Source organism: Anopheles cruzii, chromosome 3, assembly GCF_943734635.1.
Source record: "Anopheles cruzii chromosome 3, idAnoCruzAS_RS32_06, whole genome shotgun sequence".
In the NCBI taxonomy this organism is placed as follows: Eukaryota; Metazoa; Arthropoda; class Insecta; order Diptera; family Culicidae; genus Anopheles; species Anopheles cruzii.
Window position 1 is genome coordinate 16,025,751 of NC_069145.1, and position 17,391 is coordinate 16,043,141.

The 17,391-nt window shown below is 46.2% G+C and overlaps 1 protein-coding gene across 1 annotated transcript in view; it reads right to left on the reverse strand.

The window, feature by feature from the left end:
- Nucleotides 1-625: 625 nt before the first annotated feature.
- LOC128274344 (ribosomal protein S6 kinase 2 beta-like) overlaps nt 626-17,391 on the reverse strand; it is a 19,578-nt gene continuing 2,812 nt past the window's right edge. Inside the window, exons 2-8 of the mRNA XM_053012507.1 lie at nt 5,282-5,908; nt 4,906-5,214; nt 4,682-4,843; nt 4,296-4,618; nt 3,889-4,174; nt 3,187-3,762; nt 626-3,113 (exon numbers count right to left, since the gene is read on the reverse strand). Coding sequence (XP_052868467.1) covers nt 2,766-3,113; nt 3,187-3,762; nt 3,889-4,174; nt 4,296-4,618; nt 4,682-4,843; nt 4,906-5,214; nt 5,282-5,908 — 2,631 coding nt within the window. The 3' untranslated portion in view covers nt 626-2,765. The remainder of the gene's footprint in view (nt 3,114-3,186; nt 3,763-3,888; nt 4,175-4,295; nt 4,619-4,681; nt 4,844-4,905; nt 5,215-5,281; nt 5,909-17,391) is intronic.

The following is a 17,391-nucleotide window of genomic DNA, read 5'->3' on the forward strand; positions in this document are numbered from 1 at the left end:
TTCAAGACAATGGCAAGAAGCATGTCCACCAAGTAGGCGCGGTACGCCACAAGGAGATGATCCCTCCCCGGCGATGGTTATCATCCAACAGGGGCCTTCGGTAGACAGCGAAACCCAGAACCAGCGACCACGGTTCAAGGTTAGACGGACCTCGGCGTACCGCGTAATTCAATTAGATCTTCTCACAAAATTTCGGACCCACCGCCAGAGCACGCCCACCATTCGGGATTAAGTTCGTTGTGCGTGCGGCAACGAACTTTTTTAACCTCCAACTATGACCTCATATCTATCACTTGGCAGCGACCGCCTCGTGTGCGCCCCTTTGCGGGTCCACGACGACTCATCTTCAGACCAGCAGCAATGGGAGCATAATTGTATGTGGGATGTGGCTTGATGATTGTCGTCTCATTCGCTAAATCAGCCGCAGCAAAAAGCAGCATTCCAGTTGCCACCGAGCCAGTCATAGGCGGATGAAGTTTCGGCTCATTTACTCACGGCGGAAATCTATAAAATATAGGAAAACAATAAATACTAGTATCTGTTGTTGTCATCTGCGTGTGTTACCTCTCAAAACCTCAATAAGTGAACTAAACGATGCTAGTTTAGTTGAACAATAGTAGTTGTTTATTTACCTTTTTGTGTTTGTTTCAAATTGAAGGAGTAGAAGTTTTTTTAGTTTTTGCTTTTTCATTTTAGTTGGAACTTTTTTAATGTCGCTCTCTATTTGTCTGGTTTGCACTCTGCTTTCCCGTTTATTAGCTTTTCCGCAGCACCGGCAGCAGTAGGACGTATTCTTGTACTGATCGTCTAATAGAAATGTGTCCTGTTTGACCGGCCTAGAAAAATGAGTTTATAGCAGTACCGCAACTTCGAGTTGATTGTGGTTTGGTTACAATTATATGCGCAATGAACTTTGCGCTTTGCGCAAAGCATTTCACTTTGCTCATCGCTGCTTTGAAACCACGAAACGTTATCCAAAGGTTCGTTCGCGCGAATCCAACCTCAGACGGAACCTCAATCCCTTCATTCCCAGGGCCTCACAACCACTTAGACCACAAGTCAAATGCAATTCAAATCAAACATTCATTTTCAAAGTGCTCACTTTCTGAGTTATAGGAACTCATCGCCATCGTCTCCGGTCTACATACTACTCCAACGATCTGTCCCAGTACTTTCATTCCCGTTCGATCCGTTCGCTTTACATTGAATAAACTTGAAAGAAACACTGGAAGCAACAGTTCAGCACAACGTACATCGAAACACCACATCAGGTAGCAACAGTACACCGCACACAAAGCACTGTCCGATCACGAGAATCCTAGCCGTACGCCGTAGCGAAAGTGGGACAAACTGTATCGTGTGAAATGGTCCGGCTGTACCGGTTTCAAGCCCCGGCACCGTTTCGCTGCCCTTCACTGAGTTTTCGTCCGGTTGTTTTTCTCTATTTTTGTTTTCATAAGTTATCACAATGATTACTCTACGCCCACAGTTCAGGCGTCCACAGACAGAATTCCTTAAACTTCGTTCCACAAAACCGTCGTTCCGGCGACACCACATGGCACGATACACTGTAAATATGTTTTGTATTTTGTTTTTGTTTTATTCTGATTTATCGGCTCACAAGAAGATGCGGCCGTCCTAGTTTCGGCCACCAATCTTCCTATTCCCCGGTCGTATGTATATGATTGTATATTTTAATGTAGACTATATATATGTATATGCATATCCATAAATGTATATTAGTACGATACTATTAGTTTGCTAACGATCATTAAATTATTGTTAGTAATTTAAACCCTGCCCAGTGCGATAAACTTACCCACCCGGTGCTGTGTGTGGGGGGTCTGTACAGTTCCGGTCCTCTTCTTCTTCTTCGGCTAATTGAACTATTCGTCCGTTGTTTTCTTGATTCGCACTTTTGCGCTTCCAATATGGCACACAATCCCGGTCCAGGGGGGAAGGTATCGATAGACTTTGCTGCTTGCTATTTACTCCACGCACACGTTTTGGCGAGCGTTTCCCTTTTCAAATCATCCCGTGCAACGGTTCCGATCGGAACACAGTTCTCTCTACAAAAAGTGTCAGGTGGCTGTTTTGTTACTCTTACTCCGTTAACATTTTCTTTCTTTTCTCGTTACGGATGATTTCGGTTTGTGTTTAACAAATAAAACATGATCTTGATTTTGCAAATGATTACAGTGAAACATAGAGTGCACGGTTTCGTTTGTTTGCTGGTTTGAGTTTCCGGTTTTTGCCTTACAGACGAACTCTGGTTCCATAATACTATTGGATTCAATCTATGCATTGTTCTAGTTGGGCGCAAAATGTACACTGGAAAGGATTTGTAATGGGGCAAACAATCAGTTTATAAAACAACTTAAATAAGAAAAACAAATTATTCCTATCGACGGACAACAAAACGCAACGAAAACAAAATCTACAATATAATGGCGATCATGGCGGGGTAGGCATTCCAGTTATACGCCAGCTGCCACCTTCCAGTTACGGTTTTTAACGATGAGTTTGAAACTGCACTTTGCGAAAGTGTCACTGCTTGTTATGCTTACTATACCAATGCGGATTGTTGATCATTCTACGTTTCATCCGTTTAATGCAAACACTCTGCCCACTTGACAGTAAACACGATTCTGGCACAATGTTGTCTAAATTTAAAACAAAAAAACTCTTAGATGTTGTATCAGATGGACTGCAATAGAGATGGTGCGGAACCAATCTTCTAACTCTCCTCTTCAGAAGACACCCCATTACGAGTGGTTCAGCTTGTCCATTCGTCTTCGCGCCAGGTCGGACATTCCGACCGGGCCCAGGTTAGCCGCTTGTGGTGAGGAAATCGCTCGGAAGGTCGCATGCACGGCCCCCTTGATGGCTTCCGCGGTGCTTTCGCTCGTCTTGCCCACAGGCGGTTGCTCTACAATCGTTAGCCGATCACTGGCGGCATACTGGGTGGCCATTGTGTGGTACGTTGGCCGCGTGCCCAAGCGCGACAGCCACGGATGCCGCAGGATCTGGGCCGCCGTCGGACGACGCTGCGGCACAATGTGCAGCATCTGGCGGAGCAAGTCTTTCACTTCTTCCGATATCGTTGGCCATTTCTAAAAACACACGGACAGGGTATAAAACGATTCTACGGCGATATCGTACCCAAATCCCCTCCAATTTACTTACGCCTGTTTCGAGGTCCACTTTTCCCGAGCCGATTCGTGCGAGGATCATATCCGGCGAGTCGTTCGGTGTGCTGGCGAACGGGGTCTTACCCTCGAGCATAATGTAAAGCAGCACACCCAACGACCAGATGTCGCAGGCCAGATCGTAGCCCTGCTTCTTCAGCACCTCCGGGGCCACAAAGTTCGCCGTATAGCAGGGTGTCATCAGCAGCCCATTATCGGCACGCAGTTGCTTCGCGAAGCCCAGATCGCAAAGTTTGAGCGAGTCGGGCGTGTGGTTGACGGATGCGTAAAGCAAGTTTGACGGTTTCAGGTCGCGATGGACGACGCCATGCTCGTGCAGGTAAGCGACAGCCGACACAACCGTCCGCAACACGGCACTGGCCTCCTGCTCGGACATGTAGTGTATGGCCAGGATGCGGTCCAACAGTTCGCCTCCCTTCAGCAGCTCCATCACCAGGTATACGTAGCTCGCGTCTTCGTGCACACCGTACAGGGTCACAATGTTTGGATGGTTGCCGTATCGGAGCAGAATTTCCACCTCTTCGCGGCAATCGTGGTACGACTTGTCGATGATCTGCATCAGGGTAAAACCAAAGGGACTTTTGTTAGGACTTTTCTAAGGCCTTCAAAAGCCTTATTAAATCGTACAACGATTTGCGCATTCCAGTCCGGAACCCTGTAGAGCTATTTGTAATCGTACCTTCACCGCGTAATGCTTCTTCGTCGTGCGATGCTCGCACATACGGCAGATAGAAAAGGTCCCGCGGCCCAGCTCCTGCATCAGACTGTACTCGTCCCCGAAGGCGACCGGTTTGACGCCCGGAATTTCGTTCGAAAACGGTGACCGTGATGCGGGTTGCTGCTGCATGATCATGTTGCTGCCGTTCGCAAAGTTAGGCTGCTCGTCCAGCAGACCCGGCGCAATGAAGCTGAAACCGCGGAAAATCTCGTGCGCGCTGGCACTGACCGGTCCGCCGGGTGAGTCCCTGTACGTTTGCGGGAGGGCGGAGGGGAGGAGTTGGCAAAAGTTAGCAAATTGTTTGTGAAAATATTTTCTCTCTCCCGCTCTTTCTCTTGTTTTGTTTGGTCTTTTTCGAACACACATACTTGGGCGATTTGTTCGTGTACTCGGAGTCGAAGTAGAACGCATCGTCCCGGGACACGGCCGGAATGAACGGTGGCCGCACCTCCTTCCGCTCGAACGCCACCCAGTCGACGTTGGCGAAGAACTCGTGCCGCTTGATGTCATCGATACCGTTCGGGCCAGCACCGAGCCGGTTCTGGGGATTGCGTTTGAACAGGGCCCGCAGCAAACTTTGCGCCTCCGGGCTCAGGTTCTCCGGCATGCCCAGCTTCGTCTTGAGGATCTGGTTCATCGTGTCGTTCCGGTTGCTACCGTGGAATGGAAGATTGCCCGTCAGCATTTCGAACTGGGAACCGATCGGGAAGTGCGATTAGTGGGATGACCCGAACAACAAACACACCGTCCTTACCATCAGCACACCGAACGACCACCAGTCCGCGGCAAGCGTGTGCCCCTTCCGATTGACGACCTCCGGCGCCATGTACTCGACCGTACCACAAAAACTGTACGTTTTCGAACCATCCAGCGGTTGTTTCGATAGGCCAAAGTCCGTTAAAGCTATGTGACCGTCCTGCGGAACAACAGCAGAATGAGAGTGCGCTGGGGGGACAGCAGACTCCGGAGCGGTCTTACCTGGTCCAGAAGAATGTTCTCGGGCTTCAGGTCCCGGTAGATGATGCCCAGCCCGTGCAGGTGGTTGAGGGCGAGAGCCAGCTCGGCCAGATAGAACTTGACGTCCTCCTCGGTGAACATCACCTCCTTGCTGAGCCGCGTAAAGAGATCGCCGCCGCGCAAAAAGTCCAGTATGAGGTACAGTTTGCCGGGCGTCTGGAAGGCATAGTGGAGCTTAACGATAAACGCGTGACCAACGTCCGCCAGAATGTTCCGCTCGTTCGTGCTCCTCACGCGATCTTTCACCTTAAGGGTCGCCTTCTTCAGCACCTGTGTCCAGCAAACCGAAACGAGCATTAGATCGTGATGGCTTACCGCCGCGCGTCTCCGTCCTTACCTTCATGGCGTACAGGGTGCCAGCGTCGATGCCGACAATCTTTCTCACCAGAAACACCTTCCCGAACGAACCCTCGCCCAGCACCTTCAGCAGCTCGAACTGTGACGGGTCCGCCTTCTCGTGGCCCTCGCGGATAATGTCCTTGATGTCAATCTCGTGCTCGTCGGCACCGTTCCCAGGGCCACCCGGGCCGGCGTACGTGACGTCGTCCCGAGCCAGGTGTGACAGCTCGGGGTCGGACCCAATGAAAGCGCCACCGGTCAAATCCAGCTCCATCGCGTCCTCGTCCAGCGCCCCGCCGGCAACCAGCGTGCGCTCGTGACAGAGGCCATTATCGTCCAGCATCGAATCCTGTGGCAGGTGATAGACGCCATGCGGTGGATGATAGCCCCCGGTGACGACTACTCCCGGTGGCTGCTGTTGCCGGTGTTGATGCCCTGGCTGATGGTGATGAAGGTGCGGATGATGGTGATGATGGTACTGTTGCTGTTGTAGCAGCTGCTGCTGCTGCTGGTGCTGCACCAAAACCGTCTGCTGCGGCTGTTGTTGCTGCTGCTGATGGTGCTGGGTCTGCAGCGGATCATACGCCTCGTCAACAACCATCTCCACATTATCCTGCGAGGCCGACTGCAAGCGATCAGAGTCAAGAGAGCAGACAAAGAAACACTCGATCAGTGGGTCGGATGTGTCAGTCTCTTAACACGTCCCTCCCAGAGCGTGGTGATGGCAACGGTCGATAAGCGACCACGAGACAGTAGGCAGCGACATACGATAGGAGATATACAGAGAGCAAGAGAGTGATAGAGACAGACAGAAAAATAGAGAGGGAGACAGAGATAGACAGAGAGAAAGAGCCATAAACTCACGTACAAGAAGGAGCACTGGAAACGACATCTACGGAAGGAGCAGTGCAAAAACACATTAACACAGCACAACGACACACCCTTTAGGAGCCCGCCCCAGGCCCGGTGGGTTCAAGGTGGAAGGATTAAAAAACGAAAACTTAATTACAACGTCTCCGTGCCTATGTGGTGGCAGGAGATTAGTGTCACGCGTGCAACACGAACCGGAGAAAATGTAACTAAATACACATCATGCAACGTGGCCCCAGCGCGCAGCACGGTGCCCCGTCATTCCTTCGCGGACACGACACCGAACGCGTGGGAATGCCTTACATTCACTCCAGAGGCGCAGGTACAGTGGTCGCTGCTGCCGGCCGAGGAGAGAGCGTCCGCAAACACGCCATTCCGTTTTTTTCTTTCAATTTGGGAATGCTCGTTCTTGTGGAAAAAAAATGTGTTATTCCTCGTGCAGCTATTTATCTGCCCATCCTCCGGCGTGATGATGATGATGATGGTGATGACGCCGATGGTGGTGGTACGTCGTCGCAGGTCGGAAACATGTTGGCAACTGCTTTCTTCTGCCCACACACAACACCACACGACGCGACGGCCCGTCACGGGCCACCAGGCGTCTCCACCGGCCGTGTCCGGGCGAAGACTTCGTTCGCGGGCGACCAGCGAATACTGGATCGTGGTCCCCGTGATTAATGTGGGAGGAAAGCGTATGTGGGAGGACCGCATGACCCAGTTACCCGGGTTGAGGGGTGAGGTTGAAGGGCCCGGCGCGATTGCAGACCCAAACCAGTGCACGTGGCTAATTATGTTATGTTTATTTATTTGGAAGAAGCAACCAAAGCGCGTTGAGCATTTGTCTCTCTTTAATCAAAACGAAGCAACCATCCAAATCGCTAGCCTAGATGTTGGTTCAACTCGGACACAAAACCCACCTCGTTTGGGCTGCCCAAAAACCCAATACCTAAACAACATACCGTCTACCGGAATTCGCTGAAAGCATTCCAAAGCTACCCGGTTCTGATTCGCAGAAATCCTTATTTATCCTTATCGATGTCGTCAAGGCGGACACTGTAGCTGGGTGTGAAGCTGTAACCAATATACGCCACAACCGTCCACATGTGCAAGTAGCAGTTTGACACCTCCCGATCTAGTTTTGTAGCTTGACACTCCGACGACGACGACGACGACAGGTGACGAAAATCTCCTAACGAGAGTGGTTCTGGAAAAACCCAGAGACCCATCACTCAGCCAGAAATTCGGCCGTTTTCAGCCATTTGCTCAATATAGGGGAAAGTTGGCCAGAAAGTCGGTCTTAACTTTCGGCGGCAGCCAGTAAACTATATGAATACATTCATTTAAGCAGGCTTTTGTTAGCAGAAACTACACATCATATTAGACATAGCGAGAGATAGTCGATTGGATTCTTGTTGTACTTTGAATAAAATACGATGAACATTAACACATAAAGAGTTTTGCTTTATTTCACACTTTCGAAATTTAAGCTAACAAAGTGCCCAAATCAAGAACGAAGCCGAAAATACATCAGTGGGCTCGCCAGACTTACATAGAATCTCCATCGAAAGCCGATTATAAGAGGTTTATTTTTGGAGGAGTGCCGAAATCATCTGCCAAAACGTGTAACGTCAAAACACCCGAAGCTCGAAGGCTGCCCTTTCTACATCTTTACATCAATATTCTAATTTTTTATTCACACACTGTACACACTCTTTTCAGTCCTTCGGCTCCGTTTCTGAGAGAGGCCGAAAAGCCAAGAAGTATTAGAGCTTTTTTGTGAGAAAACCTGAGTCGATCGTAGCCCCAAGATGGTATTTATGTGTTACCTACGTGACATAAGGGCGTAACGATGGTCGTCTTCGCAGAAGAAAAAAAAAAAGGTTGATAAGATGTCCCTGAATTGATGAATTGATGCGGTCTTTGATACACACGACTCTTCGGTGGCTCTTCTTGTGTGTAACGGCCGTTTCTGGTCGAATTCTAACACACACCCTCCACTGAAACATACGCCTCCTCAAGTGTGGCTCGTCAAGTGGTCCCAGCAGGCCAGGTTGCATCTGGTTGGCAATGGACCAAATATTGGAAGGCGAGCAAAAATCAATGATCGCAATCGCGACCATTTCATCGCAGCCGACACAGACAGCTCTTCCGAACTAAAGAAGAAAGTTTGATTTATAGACATTTAAATCATTTCTTGATAGTTGAACCCCATATTGACGCCATCCAAATGGCGAAAGTGTATGAAGGGAAAGAGATTAGAAAAAGAAGCTCGGTGGAGCAATGTTGAAGCCAGACCAAGCAATCCGCTCTCCCCTCTGTCTGCGCACGGATCCGACATCATCATCATAAATGCTATCGGGGGTATTTTTATGTTTTATGTGTTTAACTTCCCTTTCAATCTCAACCCCGAGTCGCATTCGTTTCGATCATCGAACACGATTTTATCGCGTGGCCTTTCTGTGTCTCTTTTAATGGCATATCTCGTAAAGCTAGTGTCCTCTGCGGCATTTTATCATCTTTATCGTGCCGCTTGTTGCGGTATCGGATATTAATTTAAAATGAATTCCAACGACGACAAGCCGGCTAGCAACCAGGATGTCTAGGCAACATTACCGCATTGGGACAAACAAATGGTGTATTTGGCGGAATCAAAATGGGGCCATCTTTACTCAAGCAAAAGCACACTTTAGAACGTATGGCGAATGATTTTTGAAGTTTATTTGTTTGGAAGCATCGGAGTCGAAGCCAAACAAGACGCATAATTCTCGAAAAGCACGGTTCCGTTCGGATTTTGAGATTCATTTTTCGTGTTCCTTATTTGCCTTTGTACTGCGGCTTCCGTTACACTGAATGCTTCTTTCCAGCAGAACATGGGAAAAAGCGATATTTGACTTATAATTTAATTATGTTATCCATTTAAATTAAGGTTCGCTATTGGAATGAAGGGACGATTCTACATCAAAAAAACGCCTAGCGCCAGACATCAAAAGACGGGCGTGTCAGAAAATGGGGGGCTTTGAAGTCAATTAATCAGTCGTTAACTAAAGAAAGCGCGCAACAGAATGCATATTTAATACGAACGGCTCCGCCAGCCAGCATTGGTAGACTCGAAACACGAGAAAAATGTGTTAATCCTCGTTCGGCAACGTAGCAAAGGAAAAACGAGTCTGTTCTTCTTTGCAATGAAATGTAAAGTAAATGGTAAAAAAACGATGGAAGCTTGGCATGTCTGTTAAAGAAATACAAGAATACCATTCGTGGGACGGAAAACAATATTTTAGCTCAGCTGAGGATTGTAAGTTGTGCAAATAATGCTGGCGTTTAAAAACAAGCGAACTGCGGCTAATGAGCATCCAAAACGCTGATAGGATAATATCTGAAATGGGCGACATATCACGGACAGAAGAATGTCGAGAATATCCTTTCGTGAGCCACCCCTTTTCATGACAGTGTTGTCCCATGCTGAAAACTTTTCAAATAATTTCTTCGCTTCGCTCTTCAACCCAGCTGTTGGCGTTGGCGTAATGAGACGCCAGAGAGCGTGAACAATAAAACCCTTGACAAAATTGGAATTGTTCCACCTACCACCGACCGGTTCTCTTGCGGAAAAACGGAAGACGGGCTCGGTACGACCCGTCGACTGGTGAGCGTCCTCGAAGTGTCCTGAAGGGCCCTATCACCGGTTTCCGCCGATCCATTCGCGTTGACTGGTGAATATCACCAGCGTGCCTGGGCGTATTGTCGAGCCACACCCCAGAAATGCATTCGACACTCGGCGGAATGGCGGTTAAAATTCTTATTTTATTCAAACGTCTTACGCTGTCAGAAGAACATCATTTAACCTACGTTCGTTAGGTTCGAATAAAGTTTCAGCACACAAAAGCCCTCCGAAATTAAAAGTATTAACACCGCACCGAGGTATTTGAGCAACACTTTAGCGTCTTGAGCGCCACAGAGGGTCAAAATACTTTTCATCTGCCTTCCGGGAACGCCACCATTCGCCCGGCGCATGATCTGTTTGGGCATAAACACGGGAACACTACAGTAACTACAGTAAATCTTGCCAGAAGCCCAAAGTAAGAGGTGCGCAAACACCAGAACAATGGTACACTAATGGGGATCCTTGCCTTCGCCGGTGCAACAGTTGGCTGTCTCTCGTTTGGACGCCGCGCCTCAACGTAATACACGTGGGAGTCATGATTGTGCCCGAGTGCTCGGGCGATGCTTCATCCACCGGTCGCCGAACGTTCGCTCCTAGCCGGGTGAATGTAGAGGCTTAAATCAGCTTTCATTTGCTATCTGCTATCAGAGCGGCAGCATTTATGTAAATAGCGAAAAGTATTACATTACAGCCCAGGAGGCGCTCGTGCTAGCAACGGAGCAGGGTACACGGTGCCGCGCACGGCGAGCAGCAGGCGGTATAGATGATAAGGCTCCGCTGTCTTCTGGGCTCTCTTGTTAGGAATCCATCTAGCAGATTAACCTACGACTGATCGCAACGTGCTCGCTGCACCTACCCAGAACGTCGGTGGTATACATATTTTATTACGCCATCGCCCTTGAGTTGAAGCCAACTTTTCAGGCCGCTGTCAAGGCCGAATGCGGCACGGTGAAAAAAGGTGCGGCCGCCAACGCGCCAACCAAGTATCTCGGTGGCGGAAGGCAGCTTCCGGAATAGAAATTCCAGCTGCCTCCTCCAACCGACCACCACACGGCCGATAGCGGGCGCGATATTGATTTTGTATTAACTTCGCCAGCGATCGGAGATTCGCAGTTCGCAGTATTCTGTTATTAAAACTGCTTCCGCCGGATGCGCATTTCAACTAATTTCAGACCTATTAGGCTTTGCTGTGGGACTTTGAATCGGTACGCCTTCGCAAGCCGAGAATGGAAAAGTTGCATCCTCTCTCTGGTGTCTAGCAACGCAGTAAATAAGATCAGAGGCTTAGGTGGAGAGCACCATCTTGTAAGCTTCTCTTTTTTTATGTAAAAGACTACTTCACAAGACTTCACAAAGAGTTCCTTCGGTGATAGACATAGCACGTATAAAATAGTTCAAGTTTACAGTAGATTGGTAAAGTAGATTAAAAATTAAACTGTTGTAATGATGAATTCTAATGTAATGAAATCTCTATAAGGAGTTTGCCGAAATGGTCCTTATTCAACTTAGTTACTAAACAAATCAACGTTATACACGGCCCGTTCATATCGGATGGCAGTTTGATCTTGGCTGGTTGATGTTTACCATCGAGAGGAACTTCCCTCAGGCCAATTAGTCACCAAAGACTACACTCCTTTCGTGCCGGCCTGGTGTGGCGAACGAAACTTTCTGCCCTTCCGTTTTAGCTTTTCATTAATCCTCCTTATCACTGATCGGCACTTCTGGGCTATAATTACGCTGTGCATCACTAACGACAACCGAGGCCGGGTTACGGGAGTGCCCATAGCATAGTTCCAGCACCACCAATAGATAACTTGGGACAGCATGAGCGAATCAGCTCTCCGTCGGAGCCCCTAGCCCGCGTCAACGCCTTCATCGGTCGAAATCGAACGTCCAAGGTGTTCCGTCCTGTGCTGCGGGACGTGTTTCGGAACGCCAACAACCAAACCAGCGCCGTTCACGACCCACACCGGGTTGTGACGTGATGTAGCAGTTAATTTGTTTTCCACCCATCACACGCCGACAGCCAAAGGAAATAGATTTTCTTAAAGCAACCGACGAGAACCATGCCGTGGTAGACGAAAACGGATTCCAATTGGGACCACGCATAAAAAAAACGATTTATCGAATAGAGAGGAAAAAAATCATAAATCTAATACTGGAGTCACTAGAAACCATTAATATCGGTTATCCAGCCATTTTTGGATCGATATGATAAATTACCGACCCAACGGGTTTACGTAAATTAACGACATTTTATGGCATCAGGCATCAGCAGAAGGACCCGACTAAGAAGAAAACTATGATTCTGGTACCGGACGCATCGGAGCGAGCCACATCACCGGTGACAAGAAAACCGATGACCTAAATAAAATTGTTAATAGTAAAAAAAAATGGTAACATTGCCCTTCATTATGGTGGAGCATGCTAAAGAGACACATGAAAAGACCGACAGAACAGAGGCGGTGAGACTGGCCATCGAACGCACCAATAGAAACCCCAGTATCCAAAGTGGGGAGGAGTTTTGTCCAGCGCTCCAGCAATATGCCCTTGAGCGGTAGTATCCACTATAGTTCCGGAATGAAAACATCTCCTACCGATTTAATTCCGTACCTTATCGTCCGGGAGGACAACAGGAGGGAACGCATGGGGCATTGGGTATCTGTGCGCCATCGAGCTCGGGATGTGTGTATTGAACTGTTATAGAGCCCTTTGTCCCATGGAAGAACGTAACGAACGTGGATAAAATACCAGTTCCAATGGTAAATGAGAACATATGCAGTGGGATAAAATGGTGGCTAGAAACTGCTGGAACTTTATCGCGGCACACAGGTGGCTGACATTTCGTTCCGTCGCGATTAGCTGCAACGACATGCGGGCTAGAGTTTTTCCACTCTTTTTGAACTAGCATTGATGTTTTGGTCTGATTCTTTTTTCGCGGAATTTGTCGAACAAGTCTGTGCATCACCATATGACGAAATGGTATCATCGATTTATCGGAACGCGCCGGGCCGTATGAAAAAGTCAATACTGATATCAGTTCCGTGTGACGTTTCACAACCTGATAAAAGAGGGTTCAACTGTTGCCCGTGCTAAATGGGTTTAAAAATAGTTCAGCCACCACATCGTCCACCGTACTCGAAGGGTCAATTGTACGACAGCATGAAGAAAATGCGTAATGTAATTTGCTCTTCGCGATTAGAACCTGCGTGAGTCAACTATACGGACGGATTTTTTGGTTTTCTTTAATACATTGACAGCATTTAACTGTTTAAGGCTGTCATGCTCATGGTTTAGTTGTTCTTTCACGTATTTGGTGATTGGTTTTTGAGCCTTAAGATTTATTATATAGACGGTAGATGAATAAAATGATCACTTTCTGGTTTACTTACGCTTACTGGTGGTGGTGTCGAAACATCGAACGTAGTATTTAATAGCAATGATTGAAACAAACACACTCGAGACATGCATTCCAAAACACAACACGCACAACCATTTAAGTAACGACAACAAAGAAACACACTCCATCTTTCCTACACACAAAGTTTGTTTTATAACAGCAGCAAATGAACACTACAAAAATCATAAAAGTTTTACTCTACTAATAACGCAGTATTAAATTGTTCAGTAAACAAATTAAAGTTCAACGAACAAACAACTGTCTACGGGTGATCGTAGAGTCGAGGGAATCGCAAATAAATAGTACGGATGACTTCATGAAAGACTCTCTAGCCTACATCCAACCCCCCATTTTGAAAATGAAAAGAATTGTTTAAAAAATTGTTAACGTAAAACTTATAAAAACAAATCTACAGGACCAAACGTGAGTAAATGCATGAGGTGCGCGCCAAATGGTTGTATTGGTATAAAAGTAATAGACGAAACGAATCATTGAAACATTCATCAAAGAGAAAGACATAAAATGAGCATCTTAGCGAACGCTTATAAGACCACACATGTTCATTCCGGAGAAGGATAGGTACAGCCATTCGAGATGCCGGCAAGCAAAACAACTTGGCAGACGACAGCAACCAAAACGAGATTTTGCGAGATTTTTGTGCGTTTTTTTGCATTTAGCTCCCCGGTCGAACAGCAAAGATTGAAGTCAAATGGTCGAATTGTACCACCGCAATACGTTGAAGGGCTCGTTTGAAGTGTGAAACCAATGGAAAACAAAAACAGGGAAGCACATCTCGCAAAAACGGTTCAAGATAGAAAGACGAAAAGACAAACGAAAAACTCAAGTACAAGCGAAGGAAGACAAAGAACGATGAAAGAAAATGGGAAAGAGAGAGAAAGAGATTGACAGAAAGTGATAGCAAAAGGTAAAGAAAAATCAACGGACAGAAGGAGAGAAAAACTTTACAGAAGAAAATCTACATCGATCGATCAACCGATCGACGGTGAAAACCTGGGACACAATACATCGCGCACACTGACGCTAGGATAGGAAGACCCTTCTCTGACCCAATGCGCAGCAATATTACGTACAGAAACTATCCGGAGCCCTGAAATCGAGTTAGACACTCCGTGCGCTGTAAGAGAAGAAAAAACACCACAAAACAGAAAGACGTGAACGAGAGAGAGAAAGAGTGAAAGTAAATACACTGTTTCTGTGTTTGTGTGTGTCTATGAGAGAAAGAATGAAATGATGCGAAAAATGCGTGAAAAACGAACAACAAAAAGGTATTTGGCGGAAGGTAAGACAATGAACGGAAAACAGTAAGAGAAAAAAATGCAAAAATAGCAAACATCTTGCAAAGAGAGAAAGTCGAAGAACAATTTTGGAAGCCTAATTTCCCCATGGCGCCAGTTGTTGATCTCGGTAAAATCGGACCTCTTTTGCAAATCAACAGACAAACGGAAATCCTTTTTTAAACGGAATCGGTAAATCATTTGCAAGGCATTATAAAGTTATTATAATGAATAGCACGGAATGCAGCCGACACGGAACTGGGGCTAGGTGTTATGGAATCCGCAGGAAGATAAAACTATAAAAGAACTAGCTAAATAAACACGCCTTTAATCCAAGATTATAGAAAAAATGCAAAATAAATTATGTTTTTCGCTCAGTGATAGCCAAAGGCCCATTGCATTGCATTCAACAGTCAAACATCGTTTCATCAAAATGGAGAAATAGGAAGAATAGTTTAGGTTCCGCAATGTTGTGTTCATTTGTAGGCTCCCAAAAACATTGCCATAAAACGGCAAACGAACAAAGTTTCATCCGAGGCGTGGCATGCAAACGAAAAATTCAATTAGTTCCATCGAGAACGGCAAGAACGCCCCTGCTAAACGGCAACCTTCACCGGGAAAAATTTTTCCATTCTCGGAAAGATCCTTCGTTACAAAATACGGAGAAGAAAGTCGGGCGGAAACTGTGCTGGCGTCGGACCAAACGAAAGCCCTGCAGTGATAGAGATAGAGTCGGGCGCGGTCAGGTTGTGCCAATTTTCGAAGAAACACGAGCACGTGCAGCTAAAATAATACAAGGTGCAATTCAAAAATTCCAGGACTTTTATAATTTCCCATCTTCTAGTAGCGCCATCTCTTTGAAATTTGTATCGGTTGTTTGTCTATCCATTAGTAATGTTCTGTCAAATTTTTATGACATTTGGATGTATACAAGCTGAGATATCGCGCCAAATGTGACAGTACATTTATTGTGTCGGTCGAAAAATGAGCATTGAACAAAGAGCCAATATTAAGTTTTGTGTTAAACTTGGTAAAACTTTTACCGAAACTCATCAAATGATGAAACATGTTTATGGTGATGATTGTCTATCTCGTAGCCGTATTCACGAGTGGTTTAAACGTTTTCAAGAGGGACGGGAGGACTTGGAAGACGACGAACGGTCGGGGCGGCCAAGAGATATTGTGAACGAAGAAAACACGGAAATTGTGCGTGAATTCATCAAAAAAGAGCCGAAATCATCGCTTAAATACATGGAATCAGAATTGGGAATATCTGCAGTATCGATTTTTCGTATTTTGACAGAAAATTTGGGCTACCGAAAGGTTTGTGCTCGATTTGTTCCGCACACATTGAAACAACACGAAAAAGACCTCAGAATTCAACATTCAAAAGACATCATTAAAGAGGCCAAAAAGGACCGACACTTTTTGTATTCGATCGTGACTGGTGATGAGACATGGTGTTTTCAATATGATCCCGAAACCAAGCGACAAAGCAGCGAATGGAAGCATCCAGACGAGCCAAATCCGAAAAAATCGCGCCAAGAAAAGTCAAAAATCAAGTCAATGTTGATTTGTTTTTACGATTCCAAGGGTATTATTCATAAAGAATTCGTTCCAACAGGCCAAACAGTTAACGCTGTGTTTTATGTAAGTGTTTTGAAGCGTTTGGTATCACGCATTCGACGAATTCGGCCAGAATATCGCGAAGAAGGAAGCTGGCGATTATTGCATGATAATGCACCAGCTCACCGTTCGACACTCACGACAGATTTTTTGACCAAAAATCGCATTTTAAGCATCAATCATTCACCTTATTTGCCTGACATGGCACCGTGCGACTTTTATTTGTTCGGAAAACTTCATTTGGCCATGAAAGGAAAACGCTATATTGACGTTGATGCCATTCAAAAGGCGGCGACCACCATTCTCAACGCTGTACCAAAAGATGGCCTAAAAAAATCATTCGATAATCTTCTTGAACGTGCAAATCGCTGTATTCAATCCGAAGGGGATTATTTTGAAGCCGACCAATAAAATTTTTCAAAAAAAATCAATGGTTTTCGTTTTTTAATAAAAGTCCTGGAATTTTTGAATTGCACCTTGTACATTCCGTTAGCCAGCCAGTTAGCATAAGAAAAACCAACAAGTACAAAGTTGTTCTTGAATAAATTGTTGCACAACACAGTTTCATCGAAATTAAAGTATTGGTGACGAAGTATAAGATAAGAAAATCTCCCCGAAGGCCAGTGCCCCAGTAAGGGTTCCACCAGAATGCTGATAACATGATAAATAGCCCACTCTAACTGACAGCGGCTAAATTGAATGCGATGAGCCACGCTGAAAAAGGACATCGTCGGAAAGTGTGATTGGCCGGTGAACACGAATTGCTGTTCGGTGCTGGATCCGACGATTCGGTCGGAACAATCTGTCTGTGACAATGGCAACACTGGACGGTGCCCGATTCAGTCGACAGGCGAAGAAAAACACACAATTCCACACAATTCACGGAACTCGTTCATTACAGGGGATTAGGTGGGGCGCGAAAGGTGAAATGTTTGGGTGAAATATTCTATCGACACATAATTTGTCAATCTCTTGAGAGCCTGCTGGCAATTGCTGTTCGCGATTCAGCCGTAGGGAAAAAACCCCGTAGAAGAAACAAAACCATGAATATCTTATTCAAATGCAACATAAAATACTTTTTTTTAAAGAAAACACGAAGAATAAACAGTTGACCATTCCTTTATCGCTGCAGCATCGGTCGTCACTTTTTCACTCGTTTCCAACTTCCATTTGCCAGCCATAAGGAATTGATCAAGTACTTGGTGCTTCGTTAGAACCTTGTGACTTTTACCATCAAGAGCGAAGAACTGTCAAAA